The sequence below is a fragment of the Talpa occidentalis genome, unplaced genomic scaffold (genome assembly GCF_014898055.3).
Source record: "Talpa occidentalis isolate TD23 unplaced genomic scaffold, MPIMG_talOcc4v2.1, whole genome shotgun sequence".
Lineage (NCBI taxonomy): Eukaryota > Metazoa > Chordata > Mammalia > Eulipotyphla > Talpidae > Talpa > Talpa occidentalis.
This window is the reverse complement of record NW_026555331.1, coordinates 74,329,172-74,355,486: the sequence shown is the minus strand read 5'-3', so window position 1 is coordinate 74,355,486 and position 26,315 is coordinate 74,329,172. Positions and strand designations below refer to the sequence as shown.

The following is a 26,315-nucleotide window of genomic DNA, read 5'->3' as shown; positions in this document are numbered from 1 at the left end:
AGCTTTACATACAGTATGGCAAACAGGTACATGGCAGGCAGGAGTGCCAGGGGGCCAGGAGGCCGGCATGACTCCCCAGCAGGTCTTCACTCTGGGCTTCTTTGGCTTGTTTGCCCCTTCTCTCTCCTGCCTCACTCCTGCTTCTTTCTGCTTCTGTTGCTTCTGCTTCTCTTGGTGACTATTTCAATACTCCTCCCATGGCCAACAGAAGTAAACAAGATAGTTTGCAACAACGTTACAACTGAGGGTGCCATACAATCTACATATATACAAGTATATACAATTTTCCCTTAACAACATAAATACTGCAGCCATGGTCCACTAAAGAAAATACAACTTAATAATGCAACAATACAACAGAACACAAATAATTCCAGTCAGGACACCAACCTAGTGGCAAAGACAATCATTGGCACCAGCAAATGATCCACCACTTCTGCTGCTGAAGACACTACTCATCAAGGGGGAGAACCATCCAGTTGTAGTCTCGGCCTCAAGCCACACACAGCATCCACCTGCAGGATGCACTCACTCTTGGATTGGCGATTCTGTACTTTGGAGGTAATCGTCCAATCTTCAGGGTTTTCTGTCTGTGGTCACTCCAACTCTGAGCTTCCATAGCCACCAATGCGACACGCAGACCCCTGAACTCAGGCCAATCCATGGCACAAGCACATGGGTCGGGGATCCATGATACAAGCTCTACATGTGGCCTCTCTTGGGTCCCCTCTTCAGCTGTGGGCTCCACCACAAGCAACGTTCCCCACCTGTCCCCCAAGGACGGGTTCCTCAGCTCCTCACCCTCTCTTAAAAGTGAGCAGGACATCACCCACAGGTGGTTGTAAGAGACTCACTGGCCTTCTTCAGCATACTTGGGCTGTTTAGTAGCCACTTAGGGATTCCCAATCTCAGCACCAGCTTTTGCCTTTCTAAGTTGGCTTTTCCTCTGCCTGGCTGCTGGGAAGTACTATTGGCTGCTTTTGGCCACTGAGGCCCACTGGCCACCCCCAGATTCCCATTTCCTGGGGTGTATAAACAATGCCATCTTCCCCCAGGGTCCCCAAAACATTACCCTGCCAAAGTACCTCCACCTTCTGGCGGGATTGTCAGTCCAAGTCCATCAGCCTTTTCCTACATCAGCACTGGGCGAGCTCTGAATCGTGGTCCTTCTTCTCCGATGATTCTGCTGCTTCAGGGGTCCTGGGATGGCCCTCACAGGCTGTCTCCTCCTCCACTTGAGGTCTTGTCCTGCAGCTCCTGGACCTTGTCCACCTCCTGTGCTCCTGCAGCGTCCTTAGCTCTTCCTGCTGCTCCTGGACCTTGGTCATCTCCTGTGCTGCCATGGCACGTCCAGCGTTGTCACAGGCGAACACAGTCTGCTACTCTTCAGTCCTTCCTGATGTCTTCGGAGGGCTCCATACCCGTCTGCTTCAGAACATCCTGTCAACTTACGCCAATTGTAGGGGCAGAATGGGCATGGAGTAGGTTATCTATGATCCGGCAGATGGGTAAAGGAGAGTCTTGGAGCCCTCGGTGGCTTTAACAGGCTTTCACTGAGCTTTACAGGCAGTGTGGCAAACAGGTATATGGCAGGCAGGAGGGCCAGGGAGCCAGGAGGTTGGCAAGTCTTCACTCCGGGCTTCTCTGGCTTCTTTTGCCCCTTCTCTCTCCTGCCTCTCTCCTGCTTCTTTCTGCTTCTCTTGCTTCTGTTTCTCTTGGTGACTATGGCAATACTCCTCCCATGGCCCACAGAAGTAAACAAGATAGTTTGCAACAATGTAACAACTGAGGGTGCCCCATCAGCAGGGCAATCCTGATGGTGGGAGGGCAGAAAAGCCTGAAAAACCATTTTCCCATACCAGAGTCACTTTAGTCTGGGATCTTTCTGTGCATTATACACCATCAGTACCAGTTCTGAGGGATAGAAGAGGTGTCTCACTTGACTCCTGGAAGAGTAGTGGGAGGGGTGCACAGCCCAATAAACTCTCCTTATTCTGTTCTTTAAGGACCTGGTCCACTGGGAGCACCCCTTATGTTCCACAGGTATCGTCCCTCAAACAGGATGTTATACCCTTTAGCGCTCCTCTCCTTTGAGCTGACAGTCAAAATACAGTTATAAGTATTTTGTCTCCATCTGCTTTTTCCTTAATGAAACACTGATTTCCTCAGCGTCACTTCTTGTGTTGTCTACACTGCTCTCTAGTGAGCAAGAGGTAATTCAGTTCCCTCTGGCTGCAGTGTTATTCTGTGTTAAATTTTGGATTATTTTTCCAGGAGTCAAGTGAGACACCACCTCTAGCACCATCTTGGTGCAGCTCTCTTATACTAATTTAAAATCCATAATTTTTTGAACAAACAGAAAAAACAACTACATCAAGTTAAAATGCTTCTTTTTCTCCCTTTCCATTTTATTCCATAATTGTTATGGTTAAATATAGAAGTATATGAATATGTAGTTTCATAATCTAACCCTTGTTGCAAAGTAAAGAATTTCTCTTGGCAGAATGAAAACAAGGGCCAAATCCTTCATTTTCCACAGCAGTGATCTTATGTCAAATACCTACTTTAAGCCTCCCATCCATGAACACCTCCATTCTCATGAAAAACAATAAATAGAAAAGAGTAAAAAAAAATAATGATCAATACTGAAAACCATGATCAATGATTAAAACCATAGATGAAAAGAGAACTCAGCCAGAAATCAAGATGAATTTCTGATGGTGTCAGTGTTATTGGAATGCCCCAAATTTGGAATAAAACAAGATAGTGAAAAAGCATAGTGGAGGCCTTAAGGACCTTCTAATCACCACACCCACCCATTGGTAAGCAATGTGTATGCTACTGAGGTAATTTAGTGTCTATATTTTTTCCTGTAGCTTACTAATTTTACTTTGCTTATTATAGGGCAACATAAATTTGAGTAAAAGATCCTGTTTTACAGAGAACAGTGGTATACTTTCTTTTTTTAGTTTTAAATTAAAAAAATGTTGCATATGCTACAGAATTTACCATTTTCATCACACTAAGTGTACAGTTATCATTAATTATACTCAGATTGTTTTACAACCATCACCACCATCCATTCCAGAAGCTTTTTAATCATCCAAAATAGAAGCTGTCCCCATTAAACAATTCCTTTTACTTCCTTTCAATGGTATTACTTTTAGATTAAAAAAAAAAAACTTTGCCTGCTTAAAGTTGACAACATCCATCTTTTATTTTCTAAGTCCCTTTAGTTTACCATTTTTAAGGACTTGTATAGCCAACATGAGGTGATTATTCTTCTATGTGTGCAGTGGTTACTGGCTGAGGAAACAGAGGAACTTGATAGGAAAAGGCTGTAGGAAAGCTACTTTTCAAAGAGCTACTTATAACCTGAAACAAACAAGCTACTTATATCTTGGAGTCTACTTTAGGAAGATTCTGCATTGTCACTCATACTTTCCAAATGTGTAGTGCTGAAAAACTGTGTGCATTTGAAGTTAGTAAAGGCACTTTTATCAGCCTCCATAAATATGTGACCCATTTCCTTAATTTGTGTGTGTGTGTGTGTGTGTGTGTGTGTGTGTGTGTGCAGAACCCCTGTACATTCTGTTTTTCTAGATAACCCTGCTGTTACAAACCTCAAAAACATTATACTAAGTGAAAGAATTCCCAAAAGATCATATATTGTATCATTCCATTTGCTTGAAATATCTGGAATATATATCCATGAAACAGAAAATGGAGTTTTCCTGGGACTAGCAGGGCAAGGGGAGAGAAACTACTTAATGGATATAGGGTATAGGATGTTAAATACCACTAAATTGTTCAGTTTAAAATGTTCATTTTTTTTAAAGATTTATTTATTAATGCATTCAAGAACTGGGGTAAAGGCCAGAAGTGTGTGGGGGTAAGAGGATTCACCAGAGACAGAGTGGGGAAAAGAACAGCCAGATGTGCTGAAATTCACTGCTGAGGTGAGCAGTGGGCGAGGCAGGAGGGGTCTGCTGCACCATTTGGGTCAGCTCCCTGGCCAGGGATCGAACTCATGCTGCAGTGGCTGTGGATAGCTTCATAGGGAGGCCCATTCGCAGCAATGTGGCTGGAGCTAGAACGAATTATGCTCAGTGAAATAAGTCGGATGATTTCACTTATAGGAGTAATACAGGGGAACCAAATAAGACATCACGGGGAAAAATAATAATACAAAACACAACAAAACAAAACAACAACAAACAGCCAATTATAAACCAAAGACATCATGCAGGGGAGGAGGAGGGAGAGGGATCAAGGGAGTAAGGGAGGAACACAAGGTACTGTGGTGATGGTGCATGGTTGCATTGGGGAAGGAAATTCTATGGGGACTATAGTCCCCATAGAGGGGGTGGGGAAGAAGCAAATATTATTTAAAAATTAACAATGATGTAAAATACATACATAAATAAAAAAATAAAATAAAAAGGTCAATTTTGCACATGTAAGCAGACACTTCACCAAAGATGATATCCAGAAAACCAGTAGATATATGAAAATATGCTCAGGATTGTTTTTAATAAGGGAGATACCAGTTAAAGCCACAATGAGATATCATCTCACACTTGTATAAAAATGGCACATGATCATGCTCAGCGAAATAAGCCAGAAAGAAAAAGAAAAATGCCAGATGGTCTCACTCATAGCAGGAATTTAGAAAACCTAAATAAGAAACCAGGAGAAAGACTAATTATAATAAAGTAAAAATCAAAATCAACAAGCAACTATAAACCAGAAACATACTACAGAGGGGGAAGGATGGGGTAGGGGTAAGATCAAAACAAGGGGTGGTGAGAATTGTTTGGGGATTATAACCAAGATGAAAATGCATATATTTTGTGAAAATGAAAAATGATGTAAAAATATATAAAATTAAAAAAATAATAAAAAACATAAAGAATTGGAAGCAGTATACCACAAAAAAAGAGACCCCCAACAAATGCTGGAGACTATGTGGAGAAAGAGGGCCCTATTACATTGTTGGTGGGAATATAAAGTGATGCAGTCATTTTGGATAGCAATCTTAATTTACCTTAAAAAAAAAAAAAAACTAACAGTGGGCAGCTCTCCTGTTCACCTATGACTATACAGGAGCCTTTTTTTTTTAATTTCTCTTTTTCCTGATAAACTCTCATAGGGTAAATGATTTTCAGGCTTTTCTGCCCTCCCACCATTAGGATTGCACCTGCATTTTGTTACATTATTATATTCAGTTGTATTGCTTACTTCTGTGGGCCATGGCTGCAGTATTTATATTTGCCAAGGGAAGCTGAGGCAAGAGAGAGAATGCTAGAGAGCCCAGTAAAGAGTGAAGATTCTCCAGGGACTGAGAGCCTACTGGCTTCCTCGCCCCCCACCCCCAGCTCCCTGCCTGCCATGTACCTGATTGCTGCACTACATGTAAAACCTCAATAAAAGCCTGAAAAAGCCAATGATGGCTCCAGGTCTGCTTGGATCATAGAGAACCAGCAAACCAGCTCTGTGCCTTCTTGGCACTACAACTCTTATTTTTGAAATGTAAAAAAAAAAATCTAAAAATGTAAATAACATGATGCAGCAATCCTAATCTTGGGCTTCTATTCAAGTACATGAAATCATGAACTGAAAAAACTACATGCTCTACAATGTTTATTGCAACATTATTTTCAGTAGCTATGACAAGGAAAGAATTTAATAGCCCACTGATAGAGGTTTAGTTTAAGAAGAAATGGTATAGCAACATAGTGGAATACTATTCACTCATAAGGAAATTGCAATGTTACCATTTATAGAAAAATGAGAAGTTTGAGAATGATGTGTTGTAAAACATGTCAGAATGACAAAGACACATATTGGCTACATACATAACAAATGGTATGATACAGCGGAATAATTACGAAATCATAGAAAAGCAATAAAAATAGTTAGGTCTATGAGGTTAAAAAGGTAGGGGTGGAAAAAGCATCAAAGGAATATAAGGATACTATGAGGGAGAATTTTCTGAATATATAATATGGCATCAAAATATTTTGCAGTAATCAGTTTACCTTTCCGCTGTAAGAGAGAGAGTGGGGCATTGAACCTAGAGCCATAACACATATAGATAAATACCATTAGAAGTGGAACAAAATAAGATAAAATTCAGTTAACAAGTTTGCCAAGTATTATTAATGAGACAATTTAACAAATAGTAGTATATATTCAAGAACAGTTATGAAAATTTGCCTGTGATAGAAGATAAGACATCTGGAATTTGAAAGATTAAAAGGATTTTATCAGCAATGAAAAAAGTAGGAGAAAAAGATCAATTTTTTGTGTATTTCACCTCACAAATTATTTAAACAAGACAGAAAAAAATTACAGATATCCACACATATGTACATTCAGTCAACCAGAGCAAGGATTGCAAATTCAAATCTTCCATGGAGCCAAGTTGTATTAAAATTGAAAGTACCACATATTTTAAGACCTATCATTGATTTTCATCCTGCCAGGCTAGAAAAAAGCTTTCCAGTTACAGTATAGAAGACATTGAAGGTTAGTGATGTCCTGGTTACATAACATTAATTTGAGAAAAAAATGTTTGTCATAGGATCAGTGAAAGCAATCCTGAAGAAGAGACAGGTTTTAGCTGTCTGTAGCTAGGTTTTCTGATATTTTAAAAGTCTGAAACCCACATTTCAGATTAATTTCATGGTTCTTAAAAATTTGCTGGAAACTAATTTTTTTAACTCAAACACTCTATGGTCCAAAGAAAAGGTTGCAGCCTCAGCACTAGAAACAGAGGGCTCCATAGCCCAAGACATCACAGAACCTGCCTCTGGTACTTGGATCAAGAGAGTTTTGAGCGGATCAACATGGCGGCAGGAAATGCTGTGAGTAAGGTCTCCCATTAAAAATAAAAGTTAATAGGGAGGAAAAGCAGCAGGTCCCAGTGAGAACTGGGACACGGAAGATAAACGGGCGACTCCAGCAAACTACCTGAAGAAGAAAGTTGCCATAAAAGAGGACTAGAAGGGAGGAAAGCTTAGAACCCTGCTACCCTCCCCCACCCACAAAGTCGGCACTCTCCGACCAACAGAAAGGAGGGAAAGACAAAAAAAAAAAACTAAAACAACCAACAAGAACAAACTATGCATCAAGCAGGACTGTGAGTGGAAAGGAACTATTTCAGCCACCACACCCTGTGAACTGGAGTTGTGGAGAACCCTGCAGGATTCGCCGCCTTGGTGGGTGAGTGGCTCCAGGCGCCATTAGAGAAAAACAAAGTCTCCCTGAGACCTACAAACAGCCCCAGGCCAGCCAGTAAGTTTGTGCGGAAATGTGACACGCTTGAAAAGGATACACGGATCTCGGCTGCCCAGATCCCCGCGCCTGCGACCTAGGCTTTCAGGGAGATGCATGGGGGCCCTCACTGAGGTGAATGTCCCTCACTGAGTATCAGAAACCAGGCGCCCAAGACGGGAGTGGGGTGCAAAAGGCACCGTTTCTGTGGACACTGAACTGGGCTACAGCCTGCTTCCTGGACCTGAGGGTTTTGGAACTGAGACCCAGGGCACGATATTCGGGGCGTGGGATCCCCACGATGGTGGGGCACAAGACAGACACAACACCCCAAAGCCATTGAGGCTTTCCCCACCACTCCCACTCTGTTCCCCTGTCCCATGGGGTAAAAAAAATAGCTCCCCAAGGAGACTAGGAGAGCTCTCTGGCACCACCTTATGACCAGAAAAAAATCAGCAACACCCCATAGAATAGGGACCTTTCTTCAGTAAAGACTGCTTGAAGCCTGCAGAAGAAGGCTCCCAGAGGAGCCAGAGGTGACCTGGGAAGTTCGCCCAGGCCCGGCCCCTTCTGGCCAGCAGTCCGAGCCCAGAGGGGGAGCGGGCACCCATGGCCAGGGCCGACCAGGCTGCGGGAGAGTGCATCTGTCTCCGAATTGCCATTTTAGAATAGGGACCTTTCTTCAATAAAGACTGCTTGAAACTGGCAGAAGGCTCCCAGAGGAGACAGAGGTGAACTGGGAAGTTTGCCCATGCCAGGCCCCTTCAGGCCAGCAGTCTGAACCCAGAGGGGGGAGCGGGCACCCACAGCCGGGAAGACCAGGCACACAGAAGAGTGTGTCTGTCTCCAAAGCACCATTTTAGAACAGGGACCTTTCTTCAATAAAGACTGCTTGAATCTGGCAGAAGGCTCCCTGTGGAGCCAGAGGGAGAAGGTTCCCTGCGCAGTCAGAGGTGAGCTGAAGGCCCCCACAAGCCAGGTCCCACTGGCAGGAAGTTGGAGCCCAGAGGAGGATCCAGAGATTTGGAACCCAGAGTGCAATCCAGCTGCCCCACATCCAGGGAGGTCTGTGGGACTTCAAGACGCACCTTTGTAACTAACACAGAAGGAAGAGAGATTCTATGACAGTGACCATTAACATACTTAAAGTACCACAGCCTCACTAGACTTCTGGCATAACAGTTTTTGACTCATTTGGATTGCCAGTTTCTGAAACTTCTGAAAGAACACACCAAAAAGATGCCAGCCAGTCCAGCGGCACAGTGTCCCAACACATAAGGCAAATTAGAAGACAGGCAGCAGGGAGAAAAAAAACTACAAGCAAAGTAGCAACGCCTCAGAAAAATGACACACCACAAAAACAAACAAAGAAAAAAAAAAAAAAAACACCCACCAGCTTGCAACTACGGTGACTTGTAAGAACTTCTGAGCTTTCCAGAAAAAGAATTTAAAATTGCCATAATGAAAAAATTGATGGAAGTCATTAAGGAAAACAACACTCAGAAGAATGAAATTGAATCCCTAAAGAGGGAAATGAAGGAAATGCAGGAGATCAAAGGATTAACAGAAGAGCTAAAGAATGCTGGGAAAAGCAGTTATAACAGAATAGAGGAAATGGAAGAACGAATAAGCACTTTCAAAGACACAGAAATTAAAGGAACGAAATCAGAAAAGGAAAGAGAAGTACAAATGAAAAAGTCTGAAGAAAGACTTTGGGAGCTATCTGACTCCATGAGAAAAGGAAATATAAGAGTTATAGGAATCCCAGAAAAAGAGGAGAGAGACCTAGGAACAGAGAAAATATTCAAGGAAATAATTGAAGAGAACTTCCCAAACGTGAAGAAGGAGTTGAAAATAGACATACAAGAAGCAAGAAGAACACCAAACATCCATGAAAAAAGGAAAAATACAGCAAGACACATAATAGTAAAGCTCCCAAGAATCCAAGACAAGGAAAAAATAATTAAGCTTACAAGAGGGAAGAAACAGATAACATACAAAGGAAAACCAATCAGACTGACATCAGACTTCTCTGAAGAAACACTACGGGCAAGGAGAGAGTGGAGGGACATAGTCAACAGACTCCAAGAAAACAGATGCCAACCAAGAATACTCTATCCTGCATAGCTTTCCTTCTTCTATGAAGAAAGAAAAAGGAACTTCGCAGACAAACAGAAGCTCTGGAATTTCATTACAAATAAACCCCCACTCCAAAAAATACTACGAGGAGTCCTAAAGCCAGACCAACAGAGGGATGAATAACAAAGAAAAAAGGCCAAAAAAAAAAGTTATTAAAAGAATAAATAAACAAAATCAAAGGAAAGACAAACACGATGGCAAATAGAGATTCTAACATATTAATATTAACTCTAAATGTAAATGGACTAAACGCTTCAATAAAAAGACACAGAGTTGCAGGCTGGTTTAAGAAACAAAATCCAACCTTTTGCTGTCTCCAGGAAACACATTTAACTACAAAAGATAAATTTAGACTCAAAGTTAAAGGATGGAAAACAATCCTAGAAGCAAATGGACCAAAAAAAGAAAGCAGGAACAGCTATACTTATATCAGATAAAACAGATTTCAAACGTAAAAAGGTAAAAAGAGATCCAAACAGTCACTACATTACAGTCAAGGGGACAATAATTTAAGAAGAAATAACACTCATTAACATATACTCACCAAGTGAAGGAGCACCAAAATATATCAGATAACTATTATCATCTTTGAAAACAGACCAGAGAAAACACATATGTAGTAGGAGACTTCAACACACCACTATTAACAATGGAAAGATCAATGAGACAAAAAATAAGTAAAGACACTAAAGCTCTAAATAAGGATCTAGAGTGCTTGGGCTTAACAGACATCTATAGAATACTAAACCCAAAAAAATCTGAGTACACATTTTTCTCAAGCACACATGGATCATTCTCCAGGATCAATCACATACTGGGACACAAGACAAACATCAACAGATACACCAAGATTGAAATCATACCAACCATCTTCTCTGACCATGAAGGCATCAAACTAGAAATAAACCATAAAAAGAAGGTAAGGAACTCTCCTACCTCATGGAGATTGAAACCCACACTAATGGAAGACCACTGGACTAATGAGGAGATCAAAGAAGAAATTAAAATATTCTTTGAATTTAATGACAAGGAGGACACCACTTTCCAGAATGTATGGAATGCAGCAAAAGCAGTAATAAGAGGAAAATATGTAGCAAAAGAGACTCACATCAAGAAACAAGAAAGAACTCAAAGAAACAACCAAATCTCGAAGCTCAAAGATCTGGAAAAACAACAACAACAAAAAAAAAAACCCAAAATCAGCAGAAGAAAAGAAATAATAAAAACCAAAGCAGAAATAAATGAAATTGATACTAAAAAAAAAAATTCCAAAAGATCAATGAAACCAAGAGCTCGTTCTTCGAAAAAATAAATAAAAAAGACAAACCCCTAGCCAGGCTCACAAAGGAAAAAAGGGGGAAAGCACAAATAAACAGGATCACAAATGAAGGAGGAGAAATCACAACGGACACAGCAGAAATCAGAAGAATAATCAGAAACTACTATGAACAGTAATGTGGAAACAAGTTCAACAATATAAAAGAGATGGGCAAATTCCTACAACTCTAAAATCACCCAAAGCAAGATAAAGAAGAAACAGAACACCTAAACAGACCAATTACAACCAGTGAAATTGGAATTGTAATCAAAAACTTCCCAAAAACAAAAGCCCAGGACCTGATGGATTTACAACTGAATTCTACCAAACGTTCAGAAATGAATTAGTGCCTATCCTTCACAAACTCTTCCAAAAAATTGAGAAGGAAGGGATAATACCGAACACATTCTATGAAGCCAACATTACACTAATACCAAAACCAAGGACAACACAGAAAAAGAAAACTACAGGCCAATTTCCCTAATGAACACTGATGCAAAAATCCTCAATAAAATTTTAGCTATCAGAATCCAACAATGCATCCATAAGATAATTCACCACGACCAAGTAGGATTCATTCCAGGGACACAAGGATGGTTTAACATCCGAAAATCAATCAACATTATCCAACACATCAACAACAAGAAATATAAAAACCATATGATAATATCAATAGATGCCGAGAAAGCTTTCGACAAAGTGCAACACCCATTCATGATAAAAGCCCTTGAAATTCTTGGGATACAAGGAACAAACCTCAACATCATAAAGGCCATCTTTGACAAGCCAACAGCCAGTATCATTCTCAACGGTGAAAAGCAGAAGGCATTCCCATTAAGATCTGGAACAGGACAAGGATGTCCACTCTCACCACTGCTTTTCAATATAATACTGGAAGTCCTAGCCAGAGCAATAAGACAAGAAAATGACATACAAGGAATCCAGATATGAAAAGAAGAAGTCAAACTATCACTATTTGCAGATGATATGATAATATATATAGAGAACCCCAAAACCTCCACAGACAAACTAATTCAACTTATCAATCAGTTCAGTAAAGTGACAGGAAACAAAATCAACATGCAAAAGTCAGTAGCCTTCCTATACACAAACAATAAAAATCTGAAGAAGAAGAAATGAAAAAAAAAATCCCCTTTATTATCGAAACAAAAAAAGTCAAATACTTGGGAATAAATCTAACAAAAGAGGTAAAGGACCTATACAAAGAAAACTATAAAACACTTTTAAAAGAAATAGAAGATGACACAAAGAAATGAAAAGACATCCCTTGCTCATGGATTGGAAGAATAAACATTATTAAAATGTACATCCTATCAAAAGCAATTTACAGATTCAATGCTATTCCAATAAAAATTGCAATGTCATTCTTCAAAGAAATAGAACAATTGTTGATGAAATTCATATGGAATCACCAAAATCCCCAAATAGCCAAAGCTCTCCTGAAAAAAAAAGAAGGGAATGGAGGCATCACACACCCAGACTTCAAACTATACTACAAAGACATAATCATCAAAACTGCATGGTATTCAAGCAAGAACAGACACAGACCAATGGAATCGAATAGAAAAATCCAGAAATAAACCCACAGATTTATGGTCACCTCATCTTTGACAGAGGAGCAAAGAATATGCATTGGAGCAAAGAAAGTTTGTTCAATAAATGGTGCTGGGAAAACTGGGTCGCTACATGCAAAAGAATGAATTTTGACCACTACCTCACACCATGCACAAAAACCAACTCAAAATGGATAAAAGAACTAGACATAAGACCTGTAACTGTAAAATACATAGAAGGAAATATAGGCGAAACACTACATGATATGCACCTCAAAGACATCTTTACAGACAGATCACCCAAAGCAGTGATAGTGAAGGCAAAGATAAACAGCTGGGACTACATCAAATTAAAGAGCTTCTGCACAGCAAAAGAGACAATAACAAAAACAAAGAGAAACCCGACCAAATGGGAGAACATTTTTGCACACAACACTAATGATAAAGGACTGATCGCAAAAATCTACAACGAGCTGATGAGACTCAACAAAAACAAAGAAAATAATCCAGTCAAAAAATGGACAGAAGAGCTAAAAAGAAACTTCTCTGAAGAGGAAATGCAAATGGCCAACAGACATATGAAAAAATGTTCAACATCACTTGTCATCAGGGAAATGCAAATCAAAACTACCATGAGATACCATCTTACACCACTGAGAATGGAACATATTAAAAAAACTAGTAACAACAAATGTTGGCAAGGATTTGGAGAAAAGGGAACTCTCCTGCACTGTTGGTGGGAGTGCAAACTGGTCCAACCACTATGGAGAACTGTGTGGAGATTTCTGGACCTACTAAACATAGAGCTTTCATATGATCCAGCAATTCCACTCCTAGGTATTTACCCAAAGGACACGGAAACATCAATTCCAAAGAGCACCTGCACCCCTATGTTTATAGCAGCACTGTTTACAATAGCTAAGCTTTGGAAACAACCCAAATGCCCAAAAATAGATGACTGGATCAAGAAGATGTGGTAAATATATACCATGGAATATTACTCAGCATTCAAAAAAGATAAACACATGCAATTTGCAGCAACATGGATGGTGCTGGAAGGGATCATACTCAGTGAAATAAGCCAGAAAGCAAAAGACAAATACCAGATAGTCTCACTCATAGCAGGAATCTAGAAAACTTAAATAAGGGACCAGGAAAAAGAATAACATAAGAAAGAAAATATCAAAATCAACAAACAACTATGAACCAGAGACACTCTATGGGGGTTGGTGGGCAGGGAAAGGAGGGTTTGGGGTAAAAATAAGGGGGTTGTAATTGTATGGGGAATATAAAAATAAAATTTTAAAAAAAGAGAGTTTTGATATGAGAATTACCCAGAGATAAATCTACTGCATCTTTCCATTAGTAATTGAGAGATAGATTCCTTGAGTCTGCTGCTTCCTCCAGCAGCATCAGCTTCACTTGGAACCTGACAGAAATTCATCTCCTCCTCCTGATAAAAATACAGTCTCAGTTCTCAAAATTAGACCTTAAGTTAGGGATTAGCAGTCTGTATTTTATCAACAATGCTGTGTCTAATTGTGATGCACATTTAAAGTTACATTATCTCCACCCTAGAGCAAACAGAATGTCTCATTTTTTTGGGATTGAGTAATTGGCAATGATCCCACTTGCAGAACAGTCTGTACTATACAAGAAATTATGCTAAAAATAATAATCAGGGCCTCCCTGTTGGGGCAGGCAGTTGAGTACGGCACTGTGAAGCTTTCCACAGCCTCTGCAGTACCCATTTGATCCCCGCCAGCCAGGGAGCAACCCACATGGCGCGGCAGACCTCTCCTGTCTTGCCCACTGCTCCCCTCAGCGGTGTATTTCAGTTAGTCTACCTGTTCCATTCCCCACTCTATCTCTGGTGAATCCTTTCACCCTCTCGTGCATCTGGCCTGTACCCCAGTTCTTGTAAAAATAAATAAATCTTAAAAAAAAAGAATAATCAGAAAAGCTCAAAATCATCAGGGACAAAAAACACAATTTGATTATTTATTTATATTCTCATGGGCAGTACTCCTTACATGCTCTCATCACCTTTTTAGTAAGTCAAATCTCTCTCACATGACAATCTCATGTCCCAAGCAGATTTTTCCCCAGTGCTAATATTTACAACCCTGTGTCTCAAAATCAAAGTAAATAAAATCAGAAGTGCTCTGAAAGGTGTGTTTCTTTGTTTATTCACTTGCTTTAAATGTTTGAGAAATTTATATTTGGATCTTTGTTCTTGGATTGGCTTGAGTCTTGTCTCTTAAGGTGCCTTAGAGGAATACCAGAATATTTAATTGATTTCATCTTAGAGACAAAAGAACCACAGATCTCTGATCTAAATGGAATCCATAATTCCTTGTTTCTTTGCTTTATTGCTGTTCATACATTATGGTATGTCTATTTTATTATTTAAAATGTAAATTGATTTTTAGATTGAAATCATACATAGAGCCCTACACTTTTCATATATAGGAAAGTGAGTTATCTGGGTTTTCAGGTGCATAAATATGAGATAAGTGAAATCATGAATTTGAATCTCTAGCATCATTACTGATTTAATTGTTTTGTAAATAAACATAAACCTTGCCAGAATTTTTAGGGGAAAGAAATCATTTCATAATTATTTGAGAATAATTGTGAATATGTAAATGGAATTATCGTTTCATGTATGTGCATAATGTAGCCATATCTTGTTGGAAATGGCACATATACTTCAGGGAGCTTCTTTAGCCCTTGGCCAAGAAAGTAAACCTAGTTCTGGGCCATTCAGAGAACTCAGAGTACTTTGAAAACTCCTGCATTATGTGAAAATGTATGCCTATTTTTTTTTAAATTTAGCATTAAATATATTTATTTTAAAAATCATTTTACCAAAATTTTTGAGTGAAATGTATCCCCTCTGGGAACACCTGCTTCTCTCTGGGAATGAGACTGAGCTTGTCTGAAAAACCTAGACAATCCTTAGACACTGGAGATGAAGAATATAGGTGAACATGTATTTATGATGATGTGATTAAGATACTTATTTGTTTTTAGCAAATAGCTCCATCTTTGTGCAGTGGAACTGTGAGAGGTAAGGTAGAAATCCAATAACTAAGTGATATATCATCATAGTGATGGAACAAGTTTTACAGGATGAAAATATCCAATTATCACTGTGATTTTTGCTGAATTGCATTTTTGAGATATGCAACAGTGGTGTAAATTCATACTTACAACTGTTCATAACAAGATGTAAAAAATGAGAATTCATAGAATTAGCCTCACATTCAAGTCCAAGATCCTCCTTAATTCTACAGACTCTTCTACCTACCACCAGTGGATCCAGTTTTGAATCAATTAAACCATTGTCCCTGCTGGACTTGCTGCATGCAAAACAAACAGTGGATTAGCTAGGCTACTTTTGAGAGGAGGCATTATGACCAGCAGTTAAAACAACAATCAGGCATTAGACAACCTGGAGAACAGAGGGGTCCTGCAAATCTGAGATGAGAAATTCACTAATGTGCCCCAAACTGTCAGATTGTTACAGAATAAACTATTTTGGCTGAGTCTTTGTATCTTTTTCATTGTCAGTAAACAGTAAGTGTCTATACATACAGACCAATGGAATCGAATAGAAAATCCAGAAATAAACCCACAGATTTATGGTCAACTAATCTTTGACAAAGGAGCAAAGACTATGCATTGGAGCAAAGAAAGTTTGTTCAATAAATGGTGCTGGGAAAACTGGGTCGCTACATGCAAAAGAATGAAGCTTGACCACTACCTCACACCATACACAAAAATCAACTCAAAATGGATTAAAGAACTAGACATAAGACCTGAAACCATAAAATACATAGAAGGAAATATAGGCGAAACACTACGGGATTTGCACATCAAAGACATCTTTACAGACACATCACCCAAAGCAGTGATAGTGAAGAGAAAGATAAACAGCTGGGACTACATCAAATTAAAGAGCTTCTGCACAGCAAAAGAGACAATAACAAAAACAAAGAGAAACCCCACCAACTGGGAGAACATTTTTGCACCCAACACTAATGATAAAGGACTGATCACAAAAATCTGCAAAGAGCTGATGAGACTCAGCAACAACAAAGAAAATAATCCAGTCAAAAAATGGGCAGAAGAGCTAAAAAGAAACTTCTCTGAAGAGGAAATGCAAATGGCCAACAGACATATGAAAAAATGTTCAACATCACTGTAATCAGGGAAATGCAAATCAAAACTACCATGAGATACCATCTCACACCAGTGAGAATGGCACATATTAAAAAAACTAGCAACAACAAATGTTGGCGAGGATGTGGAGAAAAAGGAACTCTTGTGCACTGTTGGTGGGAGTGCAAACTGGTCCAACCACTATGGAGAGCTGTGTGGAGATTTCTGGACCGACTAAACATAGAGCTTCCATATGATCCAGCAATTCCACTCCTAGGTATTTACCCAAAGGACACAGAAACATCCATTCCAAAGAGCACCTGCACTCCTATGTTTATAGCAGCACTGTTTACAATAGCTAAGCTTTGGAAACAACCCAAATGCCCAAAAATAGATGATTGGATCAAGAAGATGTGGTACATATATACCATGGAATATTACTCAGCATTCAAAAAAGATAAACACATGCAATTTGCAGCAACATGGATGGCACTGGAAGGGATCATGCTCAGCGAAATAAGCCAAAAAGAAAAAGAAAAATACCGGATGGTCTCACTCATAGCAGGAATCTAGAAAACTTAAATAAGGGACCAGGAAAATGAATATAAGAAAGTGAAAATCAAAATCAACAAAAAACTATGAACCAGAGACACTTGTTGGGGGGTGGGGGGCGGGAGGGGAAGGATTGGGGTCAGAATGGGGCGTTTGCAATTGTATGGGGGAATATAAAAATAAAATTTAATATTAAAAAAAAAAAAAAACAGTAAGTGTCTATATATGGGACAGATTCTTAAATCCTTTTTTTTATTTGCAAACTCACTTTTTAATTTTTCTTTGATTAATTAATTAAATTTATCTTATTACATCACTGTAGTCCCCATAGTTCTCTTGCCATATTATCCATGAACTATCACCATATTCGCCATATTCCTACCCTACCCTCCTTTGCTGTATGTCTTAGTGCTATGGTCATCTTATTCATGCAATATTTATCTTTTCCTTCTGACCAATTTCAGCTAGCATAATCCCTTTCTGTTCCATCCTTGTTGCTGCAAGTGGCATGAGTTTCTCTTTTTTGATATCTCAGTAATATTCTACTGCATAAATATATCACAACTTTTTGAACCATTTGTCTATTTTGGGGCATTTGGGTTATTTCCATATCTTGGCTATTGTAAATAGTACTGCAATAAACAGGATCACAGGTTTCCTTACAAATTAGTGTTTTTTGTGTCCTTTGGGTAGATTCCTAGGGCTGGAATTGCTGGATTACATGGTAGATCCATTTTTGTGTTCTGAGGAACCTCCACACAGCTTTCCACAGTGGCTGGACCAGTTTACATACCCCCAGCTGTGTAAGAGGGATCCTTTATCTCCATATCCTTTCCAGCATTTGTTGTTTCCAAATTTTTAATGTGGGCCATTCCTGCTGGACTGAGATAGTATTTCGCTATGGTTTTGATTTGCATTTCCCTGATAATTAGTGATGTTGAACATTTTCTTTTTTTCATATGTCCGTTGGCCATTTGCATTTCTTCTTTTGAGAAATCTCTTTTTAGCTTTTCTGACCATTTTTTGATTGGGTTATTTGCTTTGTTTTTGTTGAATTGTGTAAGTTCTTTGTAGATCTCTGATTATCAGTCCCTTTTGTGTTGTAGTGTTCAAATAAATTCTCCGAATAAGTAGGATATCTCTATTTTGATTATTGCCTCTTTAGCTGTTACAGAAGCTTTTTAGTTTGATGTAGTCCCACCTATTTACTTCTTTGTTTTCCTTGCTTCTGAGGTTTATGTCATGGAGTGTTTTGACATTGTTTTCTTTGGTACATTTTTAGTATCTGGTCTTACATTCAAGTCTTTCATCAGTTTTGAACTGACTTTTGTATGTGGCGTGACATAGTAATCTAGTTTCATTATTTTGCATGTGGCAGTCTTGTTTACCTAGCACCAGTTATTGAGGAGGCTTTCCTTGTTCTAGTGTGTATTCTTTTCTCCTTTGTCTTAGATTAGTTGACCACATTGTGTGGTTTTATTTCTGGGCTTTCAAATACAGTCCATTGGTCTGTGTGTCTGTTTTTGTTCCAACACCATGCAGTTTTTATTATAATGACATTATAGTATTGTTTGAGGCCTGGGAGTGTAATGCCTCCTTTTTAACCCTTTTAGTCAGGAGCATTTTCATTTTTCGGGGTTTTTTGTGGTTCTATATGAATTTCAACAATATGTGTCCCATTTCTTTGAAAGCCATTGAGATTTTATTGGAATTGCATTGAATATGTAAATTGCTTTTGGTAGTATGGCCATTTTTGATGATGTTAATTCTTCCATTCACAAGCAGGACTATCTATTTCTTTGTGTCTTCTATTTCTTTCAACAATTTTTTGTAGTTTTCCTTGTAGAGGTCTTCCACCTTCTTTGTGAGGTTTATTCCCAAGTATTTAATTTGGGGGATACAATTGTGAATGGGATGGTTTTCTTGATTTCTTTTTCTTCAGATTGATTATTTGCATATAGGAAGGCTACTGATTTTTGTGTGTTGATCTAAACAGGTTTATTGTTTTTATTAGTTTTTCTGTAGATATTTTAAGATTCTATGTATTATCATATCAGCTGCATATAATGATAGTTTCATTTCATTCCCTATTTGAATTTCTTTTATGTATTTCTTTTGCCTAATTGCCCTATCAAGGACTTCCAATACAATATTGAAAAACAGTGCTGAGAGTGGACACCCTTGTCTTGTTCCAGATCTTAACAGGAAGGTTTTCACTTTTTCACCATTAAGAATGATGTTTGCGGGCCTCCCCAGTGGAGCAGCGGTTGAGCGCTGGGCTGCAAAGCTGCCCGCAGCCCAGTTGGATCCCCGGCCACCTGGCGAGGGTCCCACATGGCAGACAGACCTCTCCTACCATGCCCGCTGCTCCCCTCAGCAGTGTACTTCGTCAGTCTGCCTGTTCTGCTCTCCCCTCTGGCTCTGGTGAATTCTCTCACCCTCCCACACTTCTGACTGTACCCAGAAAGAAAAAGAAAAATACCGCATGGTCTTACTCATAGCAGGAATCTAGAAAACTTAAATAAGAGACCAGGAAAAAGAATAACTATAAGAAAGTAAAAATCAAAATCAACAAACAACTATGAACCAGAGACACTCTATGGGGGCTGGGGGGTGGGGAAGGGAGGGATTGGGGTCAAAATCAAGAGGTTGCAATTATATGGGGAATATAAAAATAAAATTAAATTTAAAAAAAAAGAAAAAAATTATCATTGGGAAGATTTTATGACAATATGGGGACCTTTTTATAATATATTAAAGGAAAAAGCAGATTGTTAGATTGTATGCCCACTTATGATTATACTCATGAAAAATGTATGCTCTTAACAACTGAAATCTAATAAAATATACAGAATGTTTAATAAAAAAATGATGTTTGCTATGAGTTTGTCATATATGACTTTTATTATGTTAAGATATGTCCTGTTTATCCCAAGTTTTTTGAAGACCTTCATCATAAATGAGTGTTGGACTTTATCAAATGCTTTCTCAGCATCTGATCATGATATGATCATGATATGATCATAAGGTTTTCATTTTTCTTTTTATTGATGTTAATTATGTTAATTGATTTTTGGATGTCAAGCAATCCTTATGTCCCTGGAATAAATCCCACTTAGTCGTGATCTATAATCCTGTTGATGCATTGTTGGATTCAGTTTGCTAAGATTTTATTGAGGATATTAGCATCTTTGTTCTTTAGGGAGAATTGTCTGTAGTTTTGTGTGTTTCTCTGTGTGTGTGTGTGTGTGTGTGCATGCACACCTTTAGTTTTGGTGTAGTGTGATCTTGATCTTGTAAAATGTATTTGGTAATTTTTGTTCTTTCTCAATTTTTTGAAAGAGTTTTTGTAAACATAGACATTAGTACATCTTTGAATGTTTGGTTTGTTTTCAGGGAGGTTTAGATTTGTTTCAATTTCATTGCTTGTAATTGGTTTCAATATATTTTCTATTTCTTCTTTGTTCAGTTTTGGGTGATTGTATAGTTCTAAGAATTTGTCTATCACATCTAGATTGTTGAACTTATTTGCATACAAATTTTCATAGTAAGCTCCAATTATCCTCTGGTATCTGTTGGAATTTCTTCTCTTTCTTTTATAATCCTACTAATTTGGGTTTCTCCCCTTTTTTTCTTTGTGAGCCTGGCTAAAGGTTTGTCTAATAATTTTTTTCCAAAGAACCAGCTTTTGATTTTATCGCTCTTTTAGATTGTCTTTTTTAGTTCTATTTCATTTATGTCTGCTTTAATTTTCATTATTTCCTTTCTTCTGGCTTTTGGACTTTTGTTGTTCTTTTTCTAGTTCTTCAAGATGGGAGAGTAGATTGTTTTCTTTTTTGTTATTTCTTATTTCTTGATTTGGGTCTGTATTGCTATATATTTTTCTCTTAATATCACTTTTGCCTAGGCCCATATGTTCTGGAAAGTTGTATCATATTTGTCACTTGTCCCAGGTATTTTTTAATTTCTTCTTTGATTTCCTTGTTTACCCAGTAATCTCTCAGTAGCATGTTGTTCAGTCTCCATGTAATGGACAATCTCCTTTCATTCTTTTCATAGTTGATTTCTAGTTTGATATCTTTCTAGTTTGATGTTCAGAGAAGATACTTGGTATGATTTCAGTCTTCCTGTTTTTGTTGATATTTGTGTTATTAGTGTATATTAGTGTTATTAGTCCTTTAGAATGATCCATGTGCACTTGAGAAAAATGTGATTCAATATTTTGGGGCTGCAGTTTCTATAGATGTCTATTAGGTCCACGTGGTCTAGACTTCATTTAGGGCTATTGTATTCTTGTTTAATTTCTGTCTTGTTAATCTGTCCCTTGGTGAGTGAGCTGTTGAAGTCTCCTACCACATACATATTTTCTCCAATATCTGTTTTCAGAATTGATGGTAATTGTCTACTGTATTTTGGTGCTCCCTCATTTTGTGAGTATATATTGATGAGTGTTGTCTTTCTGGTATATTGAATAGGACAGATTTCTTAACCTCAGATATGCCTCTGGTACCCATCTTGAACAAGAAGTCAGTGTGCAAAAACTTCCCAAGATGGGCAAACATCTTTTCTTCCTGGAAAATGTTTATCACAGCTACTGTGGCCTTCACTTTCATGTCATCAGTTTGCTACTGAGATGACTCTGCATATAATTTTCATAAAAGGCCAGGAGCTAGGGTAAATTTTATGGAGTTTTAAATCTATGAGTTTTGAGGTATCTGAAAAATATACATAGTCTTTTTATTTGTAGACTTTTTTGATGCAATGAAGATGAAACTTTTTGTAAATACATTGAATAACCAGCTGAGAAATATCTGAATTAATGTATGCTTTAAATAGAAGGGGGAAACTATTATTTTTATTAACGTTGCATGTTTAAGTTAATTTTAGGCTAGCATGAATTGTTCAATTTAATCTTACACCTTTTGAAAAAATGTTAAAATGCATATACTCTGGACTTATAAGTCTACAAAGCCTTATTGAAAGTATAGGGAATTTGGGCCTCCCCGGTGGCACAGCAGTTGAGTGATGGGTTGCGAAGCTGCCTGCAGCCTCTGCAGCACCGGTTCAATCCCCGGCTGCTGGGGAGGGTCCCACATGGTGCACAAACCTCTCCTGCTGCCCGCTGCTCCCCTCAGCAGTGTACTTCAGTCCTTCTGCCTGCTCTGCTCCCCGCTCTGGCTCTGGTGAATTCTCTCACCCTCCTGCACTTCTGACTGTACCCAGTGCTTGTATAAATAAATAAATAAATAAATAAATCTTTAAAAAAAAGTTATAAAAAGTATAGGGAATTTTACAGGGATGATAACCAAGATGAAAATGCATACATTGTACAAAAATGAAAAATGATGCAAAAATATATAAAATAAAAATTAAAAGAAAACTGAAAATGGAAATAACAAAATAAGGGATAGGTTTGTGTGTACACTCAAGGAACTTACATTCTAAGGAAAGATGTTGATATTTTTAAACAATTTTCTCACTTCAGTAGCTTCAACAATGTAAGAGGCTGTGGACAGTTGCAAGAGGCTCCTACTGTGACCTTCACCCAGGCATTGGTTTGCAAAAGTAGAAAAGTCCACAATATTAAAGAATTTTGACCCCTGATTATGATTTTGCATATTAGCCACTTTGAAGGTAAGGAGAATAGTCCATCCTGAGGACACAGTCTCCGGGTTGCTGTTGACCTGCATTACTCTGTGTAAGCAATGAGATGTGAAGAAAACAAAATAGACTAGACAGGAGTGTGCTCTGCAATGTGAACAGAATTAATGTTCCCCACAACCAACCAAAATTCCCAAGCTGCCAATCCCAGTCATGTCTTCCTTTGCCTTTTTATTATCAAATGAAACTCTTAGAGACACAGCCCTATTAGAGAGTTTCTTGATTTTTTTATTTCACTTCATGGCAAGCCCCATTTCATATGCCACTCACATTTGTTCTCTCTGTTTTGCACTCCAGCATCCCTGGCATGCACCTTGATTTTGAGTTTAAGCAGATAAACTGAAATTTGCACAAAAGCTGAAGCCAAGCACATTATTCCACCAAATTCAACTTCTTCATCCAGTAGGTATTTTAATAATCCCTTTGTACTCTCTTTAGGCTGAAGTTGTGAGCCTTACCGAAGCCCAACCATTACTCCCAGCACATATAAGGCAGGTTTACGGTGGCAAACAATCACAATTCTTACAGCATCAAGACTATTGAGAGGTTGTAGAAAGAGCTAGAAGTCCACAAACCAACAACCAGAGACATTGAGCTAGACGTTGTTGAGTTCTCAATATTTTCCATTCTTCAGAACATATTATCTTCTAAAAAGTAGAAACTATATGCATTTGCTTAATACTCAGGTTAAATGTTTTCTTCAAATATATTATGTATACGAAGGTAAATCTGGGGCCTCCTTGGTGGCGCAAGGGGTTAAGACGCAACACATGAAGCTATCCCGCCCAGGGAGCTACCCAAATGGCGCAGCAGACCTCTCCTGACTCACCCGCTGCTCCCCTCAGCAGTGTATTTCACTCAGTTTGCCTGTTCTGCTCCCCACTCTGTCTCTGGTGACTCCTCTCACACCCCCCCCCCCCCACACACACACTTCTGGCCTGTACCCTAGTTCTTGTGTGCCTAAATAAATAAATCTTTAAAAAAAGGTAAATCTGTCTTTGAACATATACTCAAAATCATTTCTCAGTAGAACTTTCCTATAAGAGAATGGAAGCAAGGATTCTAGCTGTTTTGAGTAATATATTAACAGATTTATATAGAAAATAAAACATTTTAGCAACCTGGTTTGCAAATACCTACTAGACTGCAGATAACTCATGTAAATAATAGTGTTCTGAAATTTCCCAAGAAGGCATTTAAATAAGAGAGATATCAGAGTAGCTTCTTAATGCCATGCTCATGCTCCTCTCTAATGGATAGAATTTCTTAGAAACCTAAGAAATTAGATAATAATACAGATTAGAAGAAATGGAAACAGCCATTTAACACTGTATTTTGCCGAATGGAAACACATAATTACAACAGTAAGTATCTATTGACCTTTCATTCTACTGCCTTGATGCCTGCTTTAATAAATACTTTTTGCAAATTTGAATATGAAAACATTGTTTACTTAGTGAAAAGGTCTCTAATATAACTGTAATTGTGTTTGTTCATTTCCATTTCTCTGAAAGTACCACTATTTCCACTAGTAAATCCTCTATTACTGGGAAAGAATTAGGTTTCTAGAAGTTTGTTTGAATCAAGAATAGCCTAATGAAGTCACAACATCATGAACTTACAGACTATATTTGGACGAATAACTGTGATTAAACATATTTGTGTTCAGATAAGTGTTTTAATGCTTATTTTGCTTTTTCCCATTTTCTTTCTTCTTACAGATTTTTAAAAACATGGGCTCTGATGACACAGTACAAGGGCAAGGAAGTCGGAGGTTGATCAGTTTTTCTCTCTCAGGTATGGATTTGCTCACCTCAAGGCCTTATTGAGAAAATAAGAATGTCAAACTACATTCAGGAGACCCACTTCAGTTTAACTGTTGCCTACAATTTATTCAACCTTTCTGTGCTTAATTTCACCATATAAAACAAAATTTAGAGATATCTATCCCATTCACCTTGGCCTCATAAGAATATGGAAGATTCAATAGTAATGGATATGAAATCACTTAGAAATGAGAAGTGATTCTTCTACTGTTTCTCCATTGCCAAGGAGCAGTAAGTGGGAGTTTATAGAGTGGAGGTACAGGATAATCTGAAGAAGCAAGTTAGCAGATCCTTTGTGTAAGTAAAGGACACGTGATGTCCAATAGGTAAATCAAGAAAAGCTGAGCTTTCCTTGTACATTTGTTTAAAAACCAGTGAAATCCAAATAAAATTTGCACTTTAGTTACTAGTGTTAATATAATAGTTGAATAATTTCCTTTTTAATTTTCATAATGTCCCACAATTCTGTAATATGTTAACAATGGGTAAACTGGGTAAAGTGTATGTGGAAAATATTTGTACTAGCTGTGCAACTCTTCTGTACATCTAAAATAATTCAAACTTAAAAGTATGAATAAAAACTGATTTTCTCTAGCTAAAATTATATACAAAACTCAGAGCCCCATATCTTAATTTTAACCTAAGTGTTCTTTGAAGAGACACAATGGCATGGACTTCTAGAATTCCATGATTGCCTTACTTTGTTGTCAAACCAAAACATTTTGCTGATAACACATGTCCAAGACCTTAGATCAAATAAAGTGCAAGGGCATCATTGGGATATGGACAGTCAACTGTGGCTTTTCTTGTATATTTGAGTGCTAGTAAAGCAAATGTATATCTAAATATCCATTGATAAGTGACTACAGTAAGGTCACGGATAAAAGGTAAATAGACAAAAGTCAATCACTTCCTTATACCACCACTGAACAGTGGAATTTGAAGTTAAAAACACAATACCATTTACATTAGCACTAAAACAAAATGAAATACTTACTCATAAATCTAACAAAATATGTATCTAATCTACATGAAGACAACTCCAAAACTGATTAATGAAACCAAGGAAGAACTAAATAAATGGAGAGATATTTCAGATTCATGGATAGGAAGGTTAACATTTTCAAGATGTAATTCCTTCCTAACTTCTAGAGAATCAATGCAATCCCAACCAAAACTCCATAAAGTCATTTTGTAGATATTGAGAGACTGATTTTTAATTTTATATGGGGAAGAAAAAAATACAGAATAGCCTAAACAATATTGAAGGATAAATCAAAGTTGGAGGACTGACATCACCTTACTTCAGGATATATTAAAGTTACAGTAAGGATTTTATGACCAGAGTCTCCACAAGGAGAAAAGACAGTAACAATTGGAGAAGGTAGGAAATCCTCAGATACAGTCTGTTCTAAACTGATATTGGGTGACTGGAAAAAAGGAAAAAAAAAAAAAAAACCTGCCCCTCCCCTGGCTGGACGTTTTTGACCTTGGAATTCAATAGCCGATTAAAACTGTGTGAACTTGTGTCTCTCAGAGACAACTCTGTATAAAGGATTGACAGGCAGCAGACAATGATAGCTCCCAAAGATGTTTTCCAGTTAGCTTCAGTAAGTCCTAAGAAACTGCAGGGGCTCCTCCATTCAGTTTAAGGAGTCTTCTGAACAACATTCATTTTACACGGACTGCAACTTTATGTGAGGTCTGATGCAGCTTTATGTGTCGAGCCACCAGTCCTCTGGCAACAATACTTGTGCCTGGATCTCAGGGGAAAGAAAGGCTCTGTCCACAAGACCTGCT

At 38.2% G+C, this 26,315-nt stretch overlaps 1 protein-coding gene across 13 annotated transcripts in view; it reads left to right on the top strand.

The window, feature by feature from the left end:
• HECW1 (HECT, C2 and WW domain containing E3 ubiquitin protein ligase 1) overlaps positions 1 to 26,315 on the top strand; it is a 544,009-nt gene that overhangs the window by 319,373 nt on the left and 198,321 nt on the right. For all 13 annotated transcript variants that reach the window (XM_054692293.1, XM_054692292.1, XM_054692290.1 and 10 more), the window contains one exon: positions 24,411 to 24,486. In XM_054692293.1, coding sequence (XP_054548268.1) covers positions 24,411 to 24,486 — 76 coding nt within the window. The remainder of the gene's footprint in view (positions 1 to 24,410; positions 24,487 to 26,315) is intronic.